Source organism: Lampetra fluviatilis, chromosome 60 (genome assembly GCF_964198595.1).
Source record: "Lampetra fluviatilis chromosome 60, kcLamFluv1.1, whole genome shotgun sequence".
Classification (NCBI taxonomy): Eukaryota; Metazoa; Chordata; class Hyperoartia; order Petromyzontiformes; family Petromyzontidae; genus Lampetra; species Lampetra fluviatilis.
In genome coordinates, this window is record NC_136334.1 from 677066 (window position 1) to 699561 (window position 22496).

The window sequence follows — 22496 nt, forward strand, 5'->3', positions numbered from 1 at the left end:
TGTTAAGAGGGGCTGAATTGTCATAGGCCTAGGAAAAAATTATCACGGACAAAACAATGACCCCAAATCGAATCTGCATCGAATTGTAGAGGCAGTTAATCGTGAAATGCCTTGGATGATCCAGAAAATTACAATTAATTTACTTGTACAAAGGGCAGGTCGCTATATATGTATGTATGTCGAACTTCTTACCCAGCGAACGTCGCCAATCGGAGGTGCGATATATAAACCTTGAGATAAATCAATAAACTAACCGCACGTTGGGTCACGATCTCGACTCGTGACAATTCACCGCTGGTCGCCGTTACCGAACCTCCATGCCCACCCCTCCCCCAACAACGCCCACCTCTCCTCCGCCAGGTTCCTCATCCCGTGCAACCACGTGATGCTGAGCCAGCGCCGCGCCGTCAAGGAGGTGGACCTGTACGGGCGCACGGCCGACCGTCTGCTGTCGCTGTCGCCCGAGTGCTGCCGCCTGGAGCAGCTGCTGCTCGCTGAGCGGGAGGACGAGCACGTGCTCTGGTCCAAAGGTGCGCTCTGCACCTTGCACGTTGCACCCTTACACACTGCACGTTGCAGCATCGGTCTTGGCGTACAGGGGGGTCGAGCGATGTAACATTTCACCGCACATTATTAATTCTAGCTTAATGACGATTAACACCATGTCGGTTTCCCCTAATTGCATGTCACACTTTTACCGTCTTGTTTTGGTGCTTTGATGTGAAGATTTACCTTAATAGTTATTCATCTAGCCTACCATTTGTTAGAGGAGGATGACGTCACCTCCATGCCGCACGATTACTCCGCAGTGAGCTTTTGCATGGGACTGATTTAATGGTCAATAGGTTATTTTTTGTAACTTTATTATCGTGAATGTTAATATTAATATTATTTTACGTAGGCTTCACAACCAATATGATTTATAATTGTTTCATTTTGGGCAGGATCATGGTGTAGATATAATGCCAGTTTTCAGTGATGCCCTCCACCACGGCATAGCCAATCTAATCAAGTTGTCATGACTACTTGATTCATAATTACTGGCGAAACGTCATACTCGAATTGTAAATGTTGTGGGTTTACTCTCCAGCACACAATTGGTGTGCTTAACTCGTAACTAATTGGCACGTTTCTTGTACGTCACAAACCTTACTCATTGGTTGTGTCGGGTGGTGGCGGGTTTAACAACACATTGATATTTACACGATCTAACCCAAAATAACCTCTGTAGATACTTGATTTAAGTTATGACAACTTCATTTCGTAAAAAACTTGATATAGCTACATTTTCTAACCAAAAATAAACTAAATATGAATCATGAACTTTCATGATTGTTATTTCAATCAAAAAAATTGTCAGGAATTAAAGTATAACAACAATTAGACCAACATAGACAGCCATTATACTGACGCTACTTTGCAGAATGGACGACATGATCTTCGTGGACCCTATACCCTGGGATGTACAATGTAGCATCGCCGTGTACTGGTGACTCGTATTCAGAAAGAGTGATGCCCTAAACTTGCAATGGACCTGTTCCCCTTCTTTAAACTAAACTATATTTTATTTAACCAGGTAAGGCCCACTTAGCTACGTAGCTCTCTTTCAGAAGCCACAAACGATAGCCCAGCGATCTAGCTTATTTATAGCAGCCAAATACTCCAAGGGCATGTTTCTAAATGTGGCGAGCACTGTTTTTGGCTGTCACCGCTAAAAGAAGCGGAACAATTTTCCATTCGAATGATTACTTAGCAATCGGGAAGCTTTCAGCGGAACTCCGCGGGAACAGAAATCAAAATATCTCCTGTTTATCTAAACCAGGGGTGGGGAACCTTTTTTCTGCCAAGGGCCATTTGGATATTTATAACATCATTCGCGGGCCATACAAAATTATCAACTTTAAAATTAGTGTGTTATATTTGGTTAAACATTTGATTAACTCACCCCTAATGTGATGGCTGGAACTGCTTCTCTTTGGTGAGGCGTGTGATGTTAGCTGGTATTGATGATGTTTCTACTCGCAACTGCTTTTCCAGGTTTGCTCCTAGATTTATTGAATTTCGAGTCCTGCCTGCAGTTGCCTTGGCAGGGCCAGACCAAATAATTTTGCAGGCCTTGTACGGCCCGCGGGCCGGACATTCCCCACCCCTGATCTAAACGATCAAAACGGGGCCGATATGGCAAATCGGTACGGGGCATGATGACCTCTTTGATGGACTACCTCTGCCCAGTTTGTAAATCGCAAGGAACGGTTTTATCGTTTCAAGATTTAAATATTACTGCCATGGTAGATCCAATAATGAGTTGCGCACGAAGGAATTGTTTTTGCAATTTACACGACCTATTTGTTGATGTTGATGTACAAACGAGACTGAAAGAGTGAGAATGAACGCAAGCGGCACGGGACGAAAGGGATCCGATCCTGGAATCAGATTGCAACCCGCACAGCGTGAAGTTTTCACCGAATCGAGGAGCCTTCTTTTGTAGTCCATTGTCGCATATCTGGCTCGCTCGAGATTGCAAGGTGCTGTAAACGTGGGTAATGCATTCGACTGTACTTTCTAACTGAGGGGATTGTACGCGGAACCAAGAATGTGCCCCTGCACGTGTGAAAAGATCGGATGTGTGAACATCTGTAACAAATGGCGGTTACACAGCTTTGCGCAGATGTAGGGGTTTAATTGGTCAGGGCAGATTCGTTAGGGCTGGATGCGCGAGGTGGCGCTGCGCACATCTGAATCGACTCCCGGCCTCGACGTGACATCCTTCCCCCTGTGTCTCGTACCGCCCAGGCTTGGTGGTGTGCGGCGCCTCGGAAGGCCAGCCCGCGGCGTCTCCGGCACCAAAACCCACTACTCCGGCCCGCATGGGGTTTTTCTCGCGGCAGAAGTCGGAAATCTTCGAACGGCAGCAGCAGCAGCGCTCGCCCGCTGTTCACGAACCGCCGGCGCGTCCGCAGTCCCCCACGTCGACAGCGCTCGCGTCGCCACAGCAGCAACAGCTGCGGCCCGGCAGCGGCAATTTCGAGGAGCGGACGGAAGCGGAGCCCGGCTACCTGCAGTACCTGCGCGACGCGCGCTGCGGCGTGTGGCGCTGCGCGCTGGCGTGCCGCGCGTGGTCGGCTCCCTACGACGGGGAGACGCCGGCGCCGGGCAGCGTGGTGATCGCGCCGAGCGAGGCGCTCTCCTCGCTGCCGCTCGACGCCGAGCACTTCGCTCTGGAGCGCAAGCTCGAGCCGCCGGCGGAGAGCCCCGAGTGGGACATCTGCCTCGACCGGTACCGCATCACCGTGTTCCCGCACTCCAAGAAGCGCGGCGTGCAGCGGCGGAGGAGGCAGGGCGCTCAGAACGACGCTGCCGTGCCGCGCCCCCCGAAGCCGGTGGGCGACCAAAACGGCCTGGCCCCGACGTCGGTGATCCTGGAGGGCGACTCGCGGTTGGAGGCGCCATCCAGTCTGAACGGCGCCGATTCGGCGAGGAGCGGGGAGGGTGGCGTCGTGCAGGCCCCGGAAACTTCTGACGACGATCCCATGGCCAAGAAGCAGAGGAGGGAGAAGCGACGAGAATCGCACGACGACAACGAAGTCGGCGGCGGCGGGAGCGTGGCCAACGGGAGCGCCGAGCCCATCGAGCCGGCGCCAGTGATCGTGCCGCCCCGCGGACAGCCGCAGCCGTCGGCAGAGAGCGCTGCCTGGGAGGAGACGGAGTCGGACGCGCCGGCTCCCGCTCCCGCCGGCTCCTCCTGCGCTCGGCACGAGGGTGCGGCGGGGATGACGGCGGGCGACACGCCGGCGGAAGCGCCCTCCGCTCTCGACGAGTCGGTCGACAGCCTCATCCAGACGTTCCTGGAGGGCTCATCGGATGACGCCAGCGGCCTCGTTGCCGACCTGCACAAGCAATCGCTGGTCGCCGTTATGGCCGGTGCCGCTGACGCCGAGGAATCATCCGGGGATGCGGTTATCGGAGTGGATGAGACCGCCGCCGCCATCGCGCCCAACTGCGTCGCCGCCGACTTCTCGGCACTTTCGGAGCAGGTGGAGCCACGGGGCGTGGAGACGCCGACGCAGGCCCACGTGGTGACCCTGCCTGCCCTGCTCGCACAGCATCCGAGTCAAGCCATCGGCACGCCGTTCACCGGTGAGGACTGGCGTGGGTTGCGGGGTCGCGCCGTGCTGGCGAATGTCTCCGTCTCGGTTGTGCGGTCTCCCTCCTCCGTGCGGTTGGGTTTGTCGCTGCGGCCTCGTGCCGGGTATTTCGGTCACGTCTCTTCTGCTGCCTCCCTCGTCTGTACCGGGAGTGTCGTCTATCCACTCTGTACTGGCACGTAAGGTTGTTATTGGAAAATCAAAATTAGCTGCGTCCATGTCAAGCCACGTGCTCCTTGTGAGCCAGCGTTTGGCCACCCCTACTGTAGACTAGGTAAAGGTGCATCCCTGCAATCCCCTGCTCACGCCACTGCTCACGGAAGGAACTCCACTCGTGGATAAACTTCCCCTCTCGAGAGTATTTTGGGCGATTCTTCCATGCTGGTCAGACATCTGAGTAGAGGTGAAATACTCACACTTTACTCCACCATACGTGATCTGCCGATCGTCTAACCTTGGTGTACCTGTTGGGGTGATAGAGACAGGGGGATTTAAGAAACTTGAATAAAGTTTTTAACTTTCGCGCTGGGAGATCGAATCAACCTGGCGACCTCTGGATTGCAAGTCCAGCGTGCTGACCGTTACCACCACGGCAGCATTCTACAGGCCGTAGTCTCGCGTTAAAACGCCCTCGTCGTCACGGGCGTCGTTGACACTTGGGTGTCCATCGTTGTCCTCCGTTGCTCCCGTTGTCCAAGGGCCCTTTGTGGGCGCGCTGTTTGCCAAGCTGGAGAACATGATGCAGAATTCGCTGTACGTCAACCTGCTGCTGACGGGCGTCGTAACGCAGCTGGCCTGCTACCCGCAGCCACTGGTGCGCTCCTTCCTGCTCAACACCAACATGGTCTTCCAGCCGAGCGTCAAGTCCCTGGTGCAGGTGAGCGAGGGCACCGACAGCAGTGAGTCTCCGAGTGAGTCTCTGAGTGAGTCCCTGAGTCTCTGGGTGAGTCTCTGGGTGAGTCCCTGAGCGAGTCGCTGAGTCTCTGAGTGAGTCTCTGAGTGAGTCTCTGAGTGAGTCTCTGAGTGATTCTCTGAGTGATTCTCTGAGTGATTCTCTGAGTGATTTTCTGAGTGATTCTCTGAGTGATTCTCTGAGTGATTCTCTGAGTGAGTCTCTGAGTGAGTCTCTGAGTGATTCTCTGAGTGATTCTCTGAGTGATTCTCTGAGTGAGTCTGTGGTTCCCTGTGAAACTCCCCACTGCTAGGCAATGGCCTCCCCCATTCTCCCTCACCCCATCCCCTCCGCTCCTCTTCCCTTCTCTCGGTCTCCACCGCCATAGCGTTCGTTCCGTCTCTCACCGGATGTTCCCTTGACACGTGCTGCCTAATTCTGCTTGTTTTATTTTCCTTTAACAGAAGCATCGATGGCCCCCCAGGTCTTTTCATTATTTCTCAAATCCTTTACCTCTCTCTTAAACTTGCTGTCAGGAGAGAGTTGTAAGAGTTAGGTTAACCTGCTTACGATTGTAGCACGATCATAAATGCCCTAAGAGAATACGGACCGTAAGCCAGAGTGAGATCGTAGCTCTCGTCCTCGCAAGAGCCATTTGTGGGGAACCCGTCAACCCCACCGGAACACCGGCCTGGGCCTGCCAGGAACACACGGACAAAGATTTAGGGCAGCAGCCGCACGCCGCTATGGCGCCTCCGATTAGCGCGGTTAGCTATGTATGGTGGTGCGAAAGAAGTTCCACATATATATATGAAAATGAGAATAGATGTTTCGCCTTTCTTTAAGATGTTCCAACACCAAATAGATAAATTTTACAAGGAATCAAGTCTGCAGTAACCACACGTATTGGTGGTGAGCACGCAAACAAACTCTGATATATGCATTGTCTTTGAAACTGATTGGCCTCGTCTCACCAGTGTCAGGCCAGAGAACGCCTAAAGGTTAACAGTACAGAGACAATGCACTATCAGGGCATTTATAGCGCGGGGTGAGCGGCTATATCATGCGACCTTTTTGTCAGTATCAAAGGGTTAAACCAATTATTTTTCATACTTGTGTAATGTAGCACTTAAAAACGCTGTCTTCTTAACTTAAATATATATTTATTATACAATGCAGTCAGCCCGACTCGATGGCAGGTTATCAGATGGACGCAGGTGGACTCATTTCCAGCTGGGTGACTTCTATGTAGCTGCTACACGACGCTCACCACATAGTTGACGGACTCTATAGGAGCCGTCGATGTAGTAGCCACGGCGTAAATATACAACTCCCCTCGCTCGTCTTCCAAGACTATGAGGGCGATCCACAGCGATGACAGCGCTGACGGTCCGGACTCCGACTCCCCCACGGCAGCCTCGAGCCCCACTCCGCGCTGCTTTTGATCTCACCTCGCCTCTGCCACGCCCCTTCTCCAAAACTTTCTCCTGTCGGAGGTTTCCTTTGCATCACTAACACCTCGTGGGTTCCACCCTTCCCCCTGCGGTGACTCCTCACCCAGTTACCTCACTTGACCCTGTCTGTCCTCATCGCTGCAATCATTATTTGTCGCCACCCACTAGGCCCCGGACTGTCCTTTTTGATACTGGCAAAAAGGTCCAATGGTACACATATATATATACACATGCGCGCTGTCGCCGGGGCTGTGCGCGTGCAGGTGCTGGGCACGGTGAAGAACCGGATCGAAGCGTTTGCGGCGGGCTACGACGACTTCCCGCCGATGGTGGTGCGAGCGTGGCAGTACCTGATCACGCGCGGCCAGAGCGGCGCCGTCGACTCCCCGCTCTTCGTCCCGGCCCTCAGCCGCGCCGAACAACTCGGTGAGGCTGCTGCTGCTGTGAGCACCAGCGCCTGTCGGGCGGGGAGGAGGTGGCTCGGTGGAGCGATACGCATCTTACTTTGTTTGTCGAGCGTCTTAGCTGAAGGCGCTCTATAACAGAGTTTAAAAGCGGTTACAAAAATGGATTGATTGAGATGGCAAGGACACAGTGCGCAAGGTCCGAGGAATAAGCGACCGTAACGGAGGGCACGTGGGGGTCACGGTAAGGGCTGCAGGGGAGGGACGGGACGGAGTGGAGGGGCGAGGGGAGGGAAGATGAAGGGAATTGTTAATGGAGAGGAGGTGGTGAGGCTTTAAGAGGGGAAACGGAAGGAGGTTGAGGAGGGGCACTGCTGGGGATGTACAGGGAGCGTTGATTCCAGTGGTCGGGTGCAAGGGGGGAGACGGATCAGCAACGAGGTTGGGCGCGGAGACGCCGCAGCCACCACGTCGGAGTAACGCGGCTCGGTCGGCTTAAAGTCATCGCTAGCGTCGTCGTGGAGACAAACAAAACACAGGTCAGCTGACATTAAGTCTTCTTCGTACGATAATAATGAATAATAATCTCAGCTTGTAACGCTGCGCGTAGAGGAGCTGCAACATCAGTGGCGGCCGTGGGGTGAGGAGCCGGTGCCAGCAATTGCCCAAGCTCCAGCGGTCCTCTGTATTAAGTAAATCATTGGACAATTAATGAGTGCTTACGTATGGGCGGAAACCGGAGCACTTGGAGAAAACCCACACATTTGTGGGGGCAACGCTCGATCCCGTACAGACGGAACAGCAGGAGTCAACATTTGTTGTACTGCCTTCTGGCAATCCAGGGTATGGCCTTCCCTCGACACCCCCTGGAATATGCGTGTGATACACGGGGTAGTCCCTTGCCAACCACGAGTTTTAGGTTCCTGAAAACCCTCATGGTTGGTAAATTCGTGGCTGGTAAACTTAGGACCTTTTGGGGATAATAGGGTGAGGGGGGGACCAAGGTCGTGAGTGAGCCGATTAAATCCCATGTCAATATTTCTTACTTTCACAAAAAATTAACCAACGAACAGACTGAAGAGAATGGCAGCAACATTCAAGACATGTTTAATTATGAAATATACGGCAAATTAAATTACATTTACCTTTGATGATGATGATAATAGTGAGGCACTTTCATCACTGCACTCAGGGGCCATACTTATCATTTTAATTAATTGATAATTTTTTTTTATTTACCACGCTGAGTGGCACGCGATACGAGTACAGTATGTCATATTTAAGCAACACACGGTAATACGCCAATCACAAAATAAAATATACAATAATTTTGTGGGATGGAGCGTGAATGTGAACGATTGCGGAGGTAGCAACGTGGAGAAGAGAGAGGAGTGGGTAGCGACAGAGCCAGGCGACAGCCAGATTTGTGGAGAAATCCTCCTTATCTGTAAGCAGACAAGAACAGATACTGTGATTTTTGTGCACACAAAGTAAGGCAAGATGTACAAGAACAATGTGCATGCACAATGTACATACATTTCTCCACAAATCTGGCTGTCACCTGATCATGCTAGTTGTAATTACTGGCAAAACGTCGTACCTGAATTGTGGATTTATTCTCTAACACACCGGTGTGCTATACGAGTCACGGATTGACATTCTGTTTTCATGACACATTGGCTGTGTCGGGCGGACACCTTTATATTTACGCGATCTAACCCAAAAACCTCTCATGGATAAATTGGTCGTGAAAGCCTACGTGTTAAAACAGGTATACAGAAGTACATCCATGTATACTCAAATCTCGTGGACGGTAAATTCGTGCTTGGCAAGGATTACTCTATCTCCGCATAAAATATTAAAGTATTCTTGTTGGATAAGTCTTAATCTTCCTGTTCACCTGCCACAGGATTGAGTTACACAGACCTCGATCGAGTTACCGGCTCGCCTTCGGCATCCGTTTCTGAGGCTGAGCCAGTTTTGAAAGATACTTAAAACAGTGTTGTTTCCAAGAGCTTTGCTACGCATGATTAGTGCGCATTTCTAACGGACTGGACTCGTAAGAGTGCACGATAAGAAACGCTCAGACCCTCCCCTCCCCCCGTGCAGCAAAGAGCCGGAAGCCCTCTCTGGGGGAGCTACTGCTGCGGCACGCCAACAGCCCGAGCCGCGCGCGACAGGCGGCGCAGCACGCGCTGCAGCACGTGCGGCTGGGACAGCGGGCGGCGGCGCCGCTCTCCTCATCGTCGCCGTTCCGCAACATCGCCGAGCAGCAGAGCGAGGCGCTGCGCGTCAAGAACGCCGTCTACTGCGCCGTTGTCTACGCCGAGTTCCTCAAAGAGCTGGCGGCCGTGGCGCAGGAGCACGCCGTGTCGTCGCAGCTCTCCCTCGACGAGGAGTAGCGGGGCGGCCTGTCGCCGACGGAAGCACCTGGCCGAGCCGGGAAGAGCACCAGCCTCGTCGAGCTACCGCGAAGCCGCTACTGCTGCTGCCGCCGGAGTAGTACTGCTACTTATGTGAACTATTGCAGCTACTACTGGAGTAGTACTGCTGCTACTACTGTGAACTCCTGCGGTAGTAGCAGCAGTAGCCGTCGTACCAGCCTGGAGAGAGCGCCGGGCCGATCGGCAGTTGTGCCGCGGCCCTAAGGTGCTGCTGTGAACCTCCCGCTCCTGCTCTTGACCGCAGTTCCCTATTAGCCCAACCGGGCGCTCACTGAAGGGCACGTGTCCGGAGGCGCCACCACCAGCAAAGGGAATTTTGCGCGCTCCGAGCGCGGCTCGACTTGCTCCGGCACGGTGAACACGACGTGCGGGAAATGCTCTAATGGCCTTCGAGCGGCGCCTCTCTCTTGTCGGTATCCGCCCGAGAGATACGGGACCGCTGAACTGCACCCTACGGATGGACATGCGTGGTATTTATCCAGGGAGCAATGTGGAACCGCCGGCAGTGATCTATAAATCACGGTGAGTGACGAGAATGGAAATTTAGAGCAAACATAAACTAATCGGAGCATTCGACACACGTCAAGGGTACCCACCCCTCCTTCATGCCCCTCTCTCTTGCACACTACAGGGGGGTAGCGGCGTAAGCTTCCACAAATCTGTTTTTATTTTTCTCGTGCTGTCAGAAAATTGTTTTTCCTTCGCCCAAGAGAAGAATACTGGAAGATTTTGCGGTCAAGAATCGTGCCAAAGGATCCGTCATCGCCTCTCTGCGTGGGAGAAGGCCGTTGACATTGCCGTATAGTTGAACCACCGCCACCTTTCGACAGCCCCTGCGGGTGACAGCCATGGCCAGGGAATTTTATGATGCCCCCAATGGTCGTGCGACAACGCTGGTTGCCGCTTTGAGCATCGCAGCTTTGGCACAAAGTCTTAAACGCGGGCGCCGACTAACGTCCACATCGTGCGCAAGGCGTCGGCTCGACAGCGTTCAAGGGAAGTTCGCCCACGCCGGTGTTGCGTTTGATTTGTAAGAAAAACAAATATTCGGTTTACAATGCATATCCGTGCACACTTTTTCTGACGCTACGTTTTTTCTGAAATGATACCAATGTCTTTTGAGCCCGTTTTATGACGTGATATATTTCATTTTTATTTCTATTGTGGCTTGAGTTGTGTTTTTTTTGAATATCGGTGCAGTGTTCTACACTGACGCTAAGCCTTTCTGAGTTCACTTTTCTTTTTTACAAATTGGAATTTTTACGAATACTTTTAATGAAAATAATTGAAATGTTAGCTGCTTGATTTAATCGACAAAAGAATAAGGTGTTAATTGAATGTGGGGCGCGTTGTTTCTGTTATATATTTTAAGCAACTGTATAGTTTAGTGCACGTAATTTTTTTTTACTGTAAAAAAAAAACCTAAATATTGTTTATATTAATATATGAAAGACATGGGGGGGGGGCGGTTTGTATTCTACTTGAAAACTGCAGTAACCCTGACGAGGGTGGGGGGGCATGTGTGACCTTGACAGCCGTGCCAAGTGCGTCGCGAACGTCCCGAGCTCTGTGTTTGGGCAATACAAGAGACTTTGTGTTCCTGTCGGGCAAACCATTGCCCGGGCACTGGCGGGCAGGCCACAGCGTCGCAGTAACTAACCCGCTCGGCGGCTCAATCGCGACTCCCTCGCTTCGTTATTTATCACTGCCGCCGCCGTCGCCACCGCCATTGTTGCGCTCTCCAGCGTCTGGGCGTCACCGGTTGGCGTGTGCAACGCCGCGTCCGATCGTTGCGTCCTTGAGGATCATTTACGACGTATGCAAATTTTGCTCAAATTATTTTACGAATGTATGCTTCATTGTGAAGGGACGCGCATGTCTGAAGGGGGGGGGGGGGGAGATGTAGCGACGAAGTCCACTCGCGTCGCGGGGTGCTCGGTGGGCTGTTTATTCGCGGAACCGTAAGATTTGGCGGAGACTTTTGGATGGTGGGGACGGACCTTCATCCAGCTATGGATTGAGCCTGGCTAACGGTGGTGTGGTGGTGATGATTTACTAGCGTACGAACAAGACAAAGCCTACGAGACGGACAATACAAACAAGGCAAAAACAAATATCGAGTATTTTTTTCTGTCTCACGAATCGTGACGGCAAATTGTCAACATGCGTCGTACCGTCGGGAGGGTGAAACGTTCGGGGGCCTGGGAATATTTTAGAGCGTGACAATTTCGAGTACGGAGCATGCTCGCGGCAACGAGCGCGCGCGTTGGGTTGAAAGGTTTGGAAATCGCGCACCTCCAAGAATTTTAATTCCCCCATGTTTATGCAGCGATATCAATTTAAATAATGTGTCGAGTACTTTTAATACACCCTAAATATCATCGACTTGCACATAGATACGAGGTCAGGTCAATAAGGCCACCCGATCGGTTTATTACATCCGCAAATTTTAGCGTTGGGAATGCCGGTTAGCTCAACTGGGATCTCAAGCACAGTGAGTTGATGATGGTGGCAGCCCGCTCACCAGCGACCACACACAAAAAGCCTGGCCACATTACACTTCGTCCTACGCTCTAATTGGGCCGGATTCCAGCTCTGAGAATTAAATTATCAGTTTGTCTTGCGACGGGGGGGACGCCATTCTCATACGCATATGGACCAGAGGTCGCTCAAAGGAAGCTCCGTGGTAGTTCTGTGACATCCGCTTCCGTGGGCCATTCTCTCACAAAAGAGGTCGCGCTGCTCCTTGAGAGGTCCGAGTGGATTCTTTATCTCAGGATGCGTCGTGCGACTCTGTTTGGATAATACCTGGGGGAAATTATATAACAATTGGCTGTGGGGTTAATGTTAACACAGTTTTAACACAAAGCGCAGCAACAAGAGCCTGGGTTCGATTGCCGACTCGGTCTCCTACCTGCGTTGGAGTGTGTATGTCCTCCCCTCTTCTGCATGGGTTTCCTCCCATGGCTATAGCACCCAACATTCATTGTAACCGCTGTTGGTCCAAACATCCAAATGTGGCAATGTCCTGCAAATTACTCATCAGGGATCACACAGCAGCAGCATCGCCCCCTACTGTGAAAACCTGGCAGGGACCCTCCTGGAAAAGAGACCTGAGACTTACTGAGGCTCTCCTGGGTACATAAGCGTAAATAAATGATACATCATAATTCCATGAGCTCTTTGACCGGACCTCGTGTTAGACAAAGTGGGCTGTGTAGTCCTTACCATCATCACGCTGACTTAACGAGCCCATCTACATATATGTTAAGGTTCAGTTACCTCCACTGCCCACTGGTGAGAACATCTGCGATGTAATAATTCACTAAATCACTTTTGTGTCAGGAGTCGAAACTGGCGTTTGAAAGAGCGAAACCCACGCATGGCAAACAAGTTGGTTCCCATGTCGGCGTGCACGTCGCTCTGTGCGCCAGGACCAAGAGACTTCGCAGATCCCTACTGGGCACCGGGAGGCAATCGTAGGCGTGGTGGTAATGGTGGTGATAGCTGTGATGGTTGATAGGTTTGAGTCTGCGCTATTTCTGAAGACCTTCTGCCACACTTATTGTAACATCTCGTTGCTCTAGAAACATTAATGTTTGCTACAAAATGAAAAAAAAATACCACGGTAATAATACTTTATTTCAGCTCATGCCTTCATCTTACTGACAAACCACAGTCTTATTTTATTCCCATTTTGTTGGTGGTGTTTGTCACGCCGCGTATGTGCACTTAGACCGCGTACGGTTACACAGGACACGAGCCTCTACGTCCTTTGTTGATGCCTTCCAGCCCCGAGATGTGGTTCTTGTTCACTAAAGTCGGGCCCCACGAACGTCACCGTATTCAACGCGCACGGTTCTCCGATGTGTCTGCGACCTTTCGCTCCACGTGCCGAGAGCTCGTTCGGCAACTGACGGTTAGGCCCCAACTCGTGCCGGGCAGCGTGCCTGGTCCGCAGTGCTGTGGAAGCTCGTTTCAGAGCCGTCCTGGGGAGGTGCTTTAACTCCCGGCTCCATCCGCGAACCACGACATGCCTTGGTATTCTGCCAGGGGCCTTGCAGCCGTGTGGCTGTGCGTGCATGCGAAGTTACTCGCCACGCTAATTGTAGTGACGCACTCCTTCCTTCCTACGTGGTGGGAAAGATTTCACTCCCGGTGTCACGGTTGTGGAGATGATGACGAATGCAGAGTTTGGAAAGGGAAAATGTGTGGTGTCGTTCTAAAATCTGAGCAAGAGCACAAGATGATAACACTAACTGAAATTATGCATCAGGGCCCTCACCGACTAGAAACATTGATTGGCGGGTTGCGTGTGGTGGGGTAAAGTGTGGGTACTGCACACTTTACTCCGCACTGGTCGGCGTGGCAGACTAGGCCAAGCTGCCCTATGGAGAATCTGCCAAGTTCTTCCTCCGGCGGAGGCGTTTCCGCCAACAGTGGTGCGAGCGAACACACTGAGCATCTGAGGCAGTGGCGCAGTGTGGCTGGCATGGGTTCTCACACAAGGAACTAAATGAGCACCCGCCCCGTCCAAATCCACTCTCCTGTGCAGTTGCACCGCCTGCTCTGAGCATTTGTACTCGGGCCCCGGGATGTTTGTCAGCGAGTACACGAGTCTGCTTTACAATGTCGGGTTTTTTGTTTGTATGTTTTGAGTCCGTGTCGCGTCACATATTCCTGTAAGCTGCCACGATGCAGGGCATCGGTTTCCGCGGCCGTGTTCGTGGTGGTGCTCGATCTTCAGTTGCGAAGTCACTAAAAAGGGGTGAATTTTAAATGCAGGGAAAACTGAAATAAACACTAGCCAAGCAGTAACACATGGTGATCCATTTATATATACCTCATTGATTTTCAATGGCCCTCTTCTCAACAGCCAATTGAATATTCTGAGAGCGAAGACACCGTATCTCACAGAGGAGAGTGTTAAGAGATTTAACGAGTTGTCTTAAAATTGGTGCAAGATATGTGAAGTATTAGAAGTGAAATGTTGTGTTCTCTAATTTCTCCATATTTTAAGTGGGGTAGCTATGAATGGATCGCCCTGTACATTGCGAGGTGGAATGTACATCTGTAACTAGTAAGTTATACAATGCATTAGTATTTATCTAGCGTCAAAATATAGCTGCATCTCAAGATGCTAATTGTATCGGTTCTACCTTTGCAGGGAAAATTTGATTGGCCACGGAAAAGTTCAAACGCATGTTGTTTATTCCATGCGAGCGTCGCCTCGAGAGACCGGGACGAGTCTCGTTTGCAAGTCTGACCCGGGGCGATGGCCTGCCGCCGGTAGGGGCGATGGTCGCCACTGTGGGTGTCTGAGTCCCGGTGGAGTGACCTGCGGGGGTCATTTTCGAATTTGGCAAAATTTCAGAGGCGCGCGATGGCCTCCTCTTGCGAATGACGCCACGGAGATGTTTAACGTCCGCCGTGAAGTGGCCGGCACGTGGCTACTGGATTCATCAACGTAGCAGGGGATTGCTGTGCCGCTGGGGAGCGCCCAGAGACAGATCGTGGCGTGGACTCAGGGAGTAAGGGAAACAGGCACGGCATCTCCCTCACCACGTGTCTGCCGCTCCACGTCAAGGGTACAAAGTGTTTGCGACACGGGGCACACCAGAGGTCCCGAGTCCAGCCCGTGTCCAGCCCATGTCCACCACCGCACACGCATATATTTAGTTCCAAACTCAATCTTTGATCAAATCAATGCTGATAACATTGTCACATCAATTAAATAGTGAACTGTGACTATGAGAATTATGTATCCGACTCCCAAACCAGGATGGAAATGCAAACCTTTATATCGTTCTGAATAAACGCAATGAAGATGCAGTGAATGTGAAGGGATTCTGAATGAGTCTCGTGTGACCCTATTACAGGGTGCTCCCGCGACAAATGCGTGAATCGCGGCCACGTAAAGTTTCAACTGATCGCAAAACAGACGACTTTGATGAGAGAGGGAGCGGCCGTGGAGACAACGGAGTGAGCGTTACCCCCCCCCCACCGTCCCCTGCTCCCCATGCCTCCGTGCAACCCAACATTTTGATTAATTTTAATTTTTTACCTACGTGACTTTACCGAAAAAACCTAAGAATATTCTGAACGGCTTCGCCACAGTCAAGCTGCTGGTCGCGCGTGTGATGGGGGGGTAGAGTGTGGGTAGCTCTCATCAAGACGCCTGGGAAGGCTCTCGAGACCCCCTCTCCCACTTTGGGGGGTCTCTCAGACGTTCCTTAATCGGAGGTCCCGCCGCCAGCAGTTGGCGTGAGTAACCGTCGCGTTACCCGACTGGAGGTGTTCCTGCAGGCCGTGAAGACCCTGCTGGTGCCGCATCCCACGTGGCCCGCATCCATCCCACGTGGTCCGTACCACCACCCCTCGCTCGGCTCACAAGCGACGCGGCGTCGGGATGGGACTGGGGATGCTGTCACCTTAGCAACATTCAAACTGGAGAGCCATTCAATAAAACAACAATCTAATTCATACTCTTTGGTTCTTTCGGTAAAGTCACGTAGTTAGAAATATGTTTTTTTTTATTTCTACCTACGTGACTTTACCGAAGGAACCAAAGAGTATGGATTCCTGCAGTCCCGAAAGCTTCAAATCAAGATTGAACAATCTAATTGTATAATTTTGCACTGCGGTGCCAAGGGCATTGCCACCCTTCTATGTCCTGTCACGGTCTCCACTGCCGACGGTCGTGGATTGTAGCCGTCCTCGTGCATGAGCTGCATGGCTTATTTGGGGCCTTACCGGGTGAAATGAAGCCCGAGTCACCGTTACAATTAATCAATGCGTTACGCGGTACGAGCGTAGTTAATAAGTGTGTAGATGTGCCCTCATGTGCACGCTGACGCGTCTTTCAGAGCAGGGAATCCTGAACGTGAATCTGCTTGCTCAGTTTCGTAAAACTTGTTTTAAAAGCGTCTCTAGGGCCCAGCTTGTTTCATTACTGATCGTTGGCGAGTCCAGACCAGACGTCTATATTCTGGTTACCACCCGAGGCGGCGTAACTGCATTGTTTCATTTCACTTAGTTCAAACATCAAGTTAATTTATTTGGTATAGTCCTGTGAGCCATTCGGCTCTTGAATCGGGTGCAACCACAACAAACAAAAAACAAAAACATGAACAAGAAAACATCTTAAAGTGACTAGGTGACTAAGTGCAAACAGAAAATCCAAGAAAAGACAGCAAAATATTGCAGAAATAACACCGTACACCAACGCTGTGCAAAACTCCCAGTGGGATGGCAAGTCAAACAACAACAACCACAAGACAACTTAGATTAAGGCCATCAGTCTAACTCTGTACTACAACAAACAAACATTGCCAAACCAAAAAACTTTTCGAAAATCACCAAAATAAAGCCATAAAAGCAATCAAAGTGATCATAGGAACTGTGACCGAATTTTCACAATAAACGACGAAAACAACATGTACTACCAAACTCTGCAGCCATAGCTGGCTGCATGAGTCACTCCACAACATCAGGAACATCAGTCGGAGTATCAACATTTTTCAATGTAGGGGTGTCAGGGGAAGGATTCCCACCAATAGGAGGGTTAGTGGGAGGAGTAATCGAGGAGATATAAGGGGAGAACGGGCGAGAAGAGGGGGCCTTTGGCGGGAACGAGATTGGGACGGCTGGGGACAGGTGTGGATGGGAGAAAAGGATTAAAAGACAAACCCCCTGTAATCTTGTATCGGCTCTACTTTACACACCTTTAAGATCAGCACACTAAATCAAAACAGATCATAATTTGCAGCGATCATCCGGAGCGAACATTGTATTTTAGGCCACTGAACTGCAGTGGCAGCTAGGGGTGTACAACTCCTCTAAAACTTAAATGTGGCCACTGAGAGTGAATGATGGGATACATTTTTGAAATGAGTGGGCGATGGTAATGAACTGGTATTAGCCGTGTAAATCACGTGGGTGCTGCTCAAAATGTGATGCTTCCCTTGTTGGAACCAATTTTCCGCTCTGATCGATGGTGTCACTGTGGGCTCTGTGGTAAGCGCCACTGAGGCCACGGGATTAAAGCGCGACGTGGGATGGACGCCTCCTTGCCCTCTCTGCGTCTTGTACAGAACGAGGTGTGAGGCCAGGCCATGAAGAAGGGCGTCTCTGGTGGAGGCCAACCAGTTTCAAAGACAATGGATATATCATTATCAGAGCATGTTTTGTTTGCATGTTCACAGCAGTTACTGTGCGTGGTTAATGCAGACTTGATTCCTTGCAACATTTATCTATTTGGTGTTTGAACATCTTAACACCTGCTGTTTTATTGCCATAAAGGGTAAATCCTATTCTTATTTTTCATACTTTGATACTGGAAAAAAAGGTCCCATGATCTTTTAAAATAGTTAAACACTTTTGTATTTTAAAATCCACGCACGACATCGTACTGTAGCGGTCGTAATCACGGGCACGACACTTTGATAGCCGAGGAGGTGATCCTCGTTAATCCCGAACAGTCGTACGAGAAACTGCCACGTCCACAATGCTGTTCCTGAACTCGACCCCACATTGTGTGGGCCACACTCCTACATCACACAGCGGTGAGCTGCTACCCTACAACACACAGCGGTGAGCTGCTACCCTACAACACACAGCGGTGAGCTGCTACCCTACAACACAGCGGTGAGCTGCTACCCTACATCACACAGCGGTGAGCTGCTACCCTACAACACACAGCGGTGAGCTGTTACCCTACAACACACAGCGGTGAGCTACTACCCTACATCACACAGCGGTGAGCTGTTACCCTACATCACACAGCGGTGAGCTGTTACCCTACATCACACAGCGGTGAGCTGTTACCCTACATCACACAGCGGTGAGCTGTTACCCTACATCACACAGCGGTGAGCTGTTACCCTACATCACACAGCGGTGAGCTGTTACCCTACATCACACAGCGGTGAGCTGTTACCCTACATCACACAGCGGTGAGCTGCTCCCCTACATCACACAGCGGTGAGCTGTTACCCTACATCACACAGCGGTGAGCTGTTACCCTACATCACACAGCGGTGAGCTGCTACCCTACATCACACAGCGGTGAGCTGTTACCCTACATCACACAGCGGTGAGCTGCTACCCTACATCACACAGCGGTGAGCTGCTACCCTACATCACACAGCGGTGAGCTGTTACCCTACATCACACAGCGGTGAGCTGCTATCCTACATCACACAGCGGTGAGCTGCTACCCTACATCACACAGCGGTGAGCTACTACCCTACATCACACAGCGGTGAGCTGCTACCCTACATCACACAGCGGTGAGTTGCTACCCTACATCACACAGCGGTGAGCTGCTACCCTACATCACACAGCGGTGAGTTGCTACCCTACATCACACAGCGGTGAGCTGCTACCCTACATCACACAGCGGTGAGCTGCTACCCTAAATCACACAGCGGTGAGTTGCTACCCTACATCACACAGCGGTGAGCTGCTACCCGACATCACACAGCGGTGAGTTGCTACCCTACATCACACAGCGGTGAGCTGCTATCCTACATCACACAGCGGTGAGTTGCTACCCTACAACACACAGCGGTGAGCTGCTACCCTACATCACACAGCGGTGAGCTGCTACCCTACATCACACAGCGGTGAGCTGCTACTCTACATCACACAGCGGTGAGCTGCTACCCTACATCACACAGCGGTGAGCTGCTACTCTACATCACAGCGGTGAGCTGCTACCCTACATCACACAGCGGTGAGCTGCTACCCTAAATCACACAGCTGTGAGCTGCTATCCTACAACACACAGCAGTGAGCTGCTACCCTACATCACACAGCGGTGTGCTGTTACCCCACAATACAGCGGTCAGCTGCACTCCAACGCCCCCAGTGGAGTGCTGAAGCAGTATTACATTGGCCACGTGTTGTTGCTCATCGTGTGACAACTTCATCAAGTGGCCGTGTCGGTGGAGCAGGGTTTTACCACGCACGATTGTGACCCGATAATAAAGAGAGTGAATGGTCACAGGCCACTGGGGGAGCTGCGCCCACCCAGGCTCCTGTGCGGGGTCACCGGTGGGGCTGGAGATGACGTTGGGCCTCTCTCCCGCACGCTGCAAGACGGTGCGATTCCGACGTCGATGAAGCATTCGCGTAGGAGAACGCACTCACTCGTCAATAACGGCACTTGAAGCAGGGCCACTGCCCGAAACGTCGGCCATTGTGTTTTGTTTTTCTTGCTGTTCAGGCCGCATGGTTGTTATTGACACGGGACTTGTTCTGTTGATTTTTCTCCACTGCCAACGCAGCAGCAGCAGCAGCGCCGCCGAATAATTTGATCAATTAAAACCACGTTGATTTCCCCACAATTAGATCACAATTAGATCACAGTTGGGCAATTGGCGTGATGAGACGAGGCATTCCGATCTCCCGCAGAGCAGCTGCGCAACCTTAACATCGCAGAGAACGGCCCACGGAAGTGATTATCACAGAACTACCTCAAGCGACCTCAGATCCACACGGTAGGGGGCGGCACTTCTCCAACTGTCCAGTTCTCACAATTTTCTCACGGCTGGAAATATTAATATATAAGAAAAAAAATCTGAATCAAATTTTACTCCGGTTTTACTTTCGTGACCGGACTGATACCATGACCTCGCACAGCCGATTATTTCATTTCAGCAGCGTGACCAGACATCAGATGGGGTGCCACGGTGGCTAGGAGATGTTAACTACCTCGCCTGGTATAGAGAACATCGTGGGTTCGATCCCGACCTTGACGCGTGTATATTTGGAGATTTCATGTTCTTCCCGTGGTCGTCTCGCGTGCTTTCGTCGCGATGTACGACGTTTCACTCGGCATGCTGGGAGCTCCTTCAGGAACCGAATTGAGTAGCTCGCTCGCTAAGCGGCAGCGAACGAGGCTTTGTAATAGAGTGCAGTACAGTGGCAAACACGAGCTGCTCGCTTCAGTTCCCGAAAGAGCTCCCAGCACTCCAAGTTGAAACGTTGGACTAATCGTGCCGAGCAACACGAGAACGCGGCGGGGAGACAGCGGTGTGAGCACTCGCTCAGTGGCGAGGCTGCGATCGCAGATTGGGCTTGCGAGGTGAATGCGGGCGAGTTAAATCACCCGAGTGAGCTTTGTTTAACTCCTGGGACTGGAATCTGGGCGCTCTCAGAGGGTGACGGTGCAGCAGTGGGCAGAGCTCTCCGCTCGCCGAGCGGTCGGAGCGACTCCATTCCAGATGCCGGCTGGGTCCTGACTCAGCCCATCATTCCCTGCTGAGTCGAGAAGATTGCTTCTGCTTTGTGGTCGCCCTTCGGATAGTCTCGACCCTGTCATAGGAATGGTGAATGTCTACCACTGGCTCAGGGCTGTGAAAAGAGGAGATGAGCATCCGAGCACCCCGTGCTCGTTTCAAGCAGGAAGACATCTCGGATCTTTCTTGGAACCCAGTCCGTCCGTAATTCTCTTTCTCAGGTATCGCCCCTGTTAGAAATGACTGCACAATAATAATGATGATGTTGGGATTTTATTTGGCCAAGTCCAGCTTTAGTGGGCTAAACCACACGTGCATTCTGAATGAGTTCTCGCTGATGAACATCGCGAGTCACAGTGCCACCCTCCACGTGATTCACCACTGAGCTGTCTCGACTCTTATTGGTGTCGTTAGTCCCGGCTCCTGTAGACCGCCACGTTTGTGTTGTCAGCCACCCCCAAGATGAGATTAAAAAGTAGCTTCTGTGATGTCTCGTGTCGACTGTCTCACTCGCGTTGTCCATCTCGTTTGTCTTGTTGGTGGTGTCTGTGTAGGGCGTCTCGTTTGTCTTGTTGGTGGTGTCTGTGTATGGCGTCTCGTTTGTCTTGTAGGTGGTGTCTGTGTAGGGCGTCTCGTTTGTATTGTTGGTAGTGTCTGTGTAGCGCGTCTCGTTTGTCTTGTTGGTAGTGTCTGTGTAGGGCATCTCGTTTGTCTTGTTGGTGGTGTCTGTGTAGGGCGTCTCGTTTGTATTGTTGGTAGTGTCTGTGTAGCGCGTCTCGTTTGTATTGTTGGTGGTGTCTGTGTAGGGCGTCTCGTTTGTCTTGTTGGTGGTGTCTGTGTAGGGCGTCTCGTTTGTCTTGTTGGTAGTGTCTGTGTCGCGTCTCGTTTGTCTTGTTGGTGGTGTCTGTGTAGGGCGTCTCGTTTGTCTTGTTGGTGGTGTCTGTGTATGGCGTCTCGTTTGTCTTGTAGGTGGTGTCTGTGTAGGGCGTCTCGTTTGTATTGTTGGTAGTGTCTGTGTAGCGCGTCTCGTTTGTCTTGTTGGTAGTGTCTGTGTAGGGCATCTCGTTTGTCTTGTTGGTGGTGTCTGTGTAGGGCGTCTCGTTTGTATTGTTGGTAGTGTCTGTGTAGCGCGTCTCGTTTGTATTGTTGGTGGTGTCTGTGTAGGGCGTCTCGTTTGTCTTGTTGGTGGTGTCTGTGTAGGGCGTCTCGTTTGTCTTGTTGGTAGTGTCTGTGTCGCGTCTCGTTTGTCTTGTTGGTGGTGTCTGTGTAGGGCGTCTCGTTTGTCTTGTTGGTGGTGTCTGTGTATGGCGTCTCGTTTGTCTTGTAGGTGGTGTCTGTGTAGGGCGTCTCGTTTGTATTGTTGGTAGTGTCTGTGTAGCGCGTCTCGTTTGTCTTGTTGGTAGTGTCTGTGTAGGGCATCTCGTTTGTCTTGTTGGTGGTGTCTGTGTAGGGCGTCTCGTTTGTATTGTTGGTAGTGTCTGTGTAGCGCGTCTCGTTTGTATTGTTGGTGGTGTCTGTGTAGGGCGTCTCGTTTGTCTTGTTGGTGGTGTCTGTGTAGGGCGTCTCGTTTGTCTTGTTGGTAGTGTCTGTGTCGCGTCTCGTTTGTCTTGTTGGTGGTGTCTGTGTAGGGCGTCTCGTTTGTCTTGTTGGTGGTGTCTGTGTAGCGCGTCTCGTTTGTCTTGTTGGTGGTGTCTGTGTAGGGCGTCTCGTTTGTCTTGTTGGTGGTGTCTGTGTAGGGCGTCTCGTTTGTCTTGTTGGTAGTGTCTGTGTCGCGTCTCGTTTGTCTTGTTGGTGGTGTCTGTGTAGGGCGTCTCGTTTGTCTTGTTGGTAGTGTCTGTGTAGGGCGTCTCGTTTGTCTTGTTGGTGGTGTCTGTGTAGGGCGTCTCGTTTGTATTGTTGGTGGTGTCTGTGTAG

The 22496-nt window shown here is 51.5% G+C and overlaps 1 protein-coding gene across 3 annotated transcripts in view; it reads left to right on the plus strand.

Annotated features, from left to right (window-relative positions):
* The window catches only part of FHIP1B (FHF complex subunit HOOK interacting protein 1B), a 48444-nt gene extending 33273 nt beyond the window's left edge, over window positions 1–15171 (plus strand). For all 3 annotated transcript variants that reach the window (XM_078881102.1, XM_078881101.1, XM_078881103.1), the window contains 5 exons: window positions 361–530; window positions 2794–4137; window positions 4844–5022; window positions 6755–6917; window positions 9005–15171. In XM_078881102.1, the coding sequence (XP_078737228.1) occupies window positions 361–530; window positions 2794–4137; window positions 4844–5022; window positions 6755–6917; window positions 9005–9297 (2149 nt within the window). In that variant the 3' untranslated portion in view covers window positions 9298–15171. The remainder of the gene's footprint in view (window positions 1–360; window positions 531–2793; window positions 4138–4843; window positions 5023–6754; window positions 6918–9004) is intronic.
* Window positions 15172–22496: the final 7325 nt, after the last annotated feature.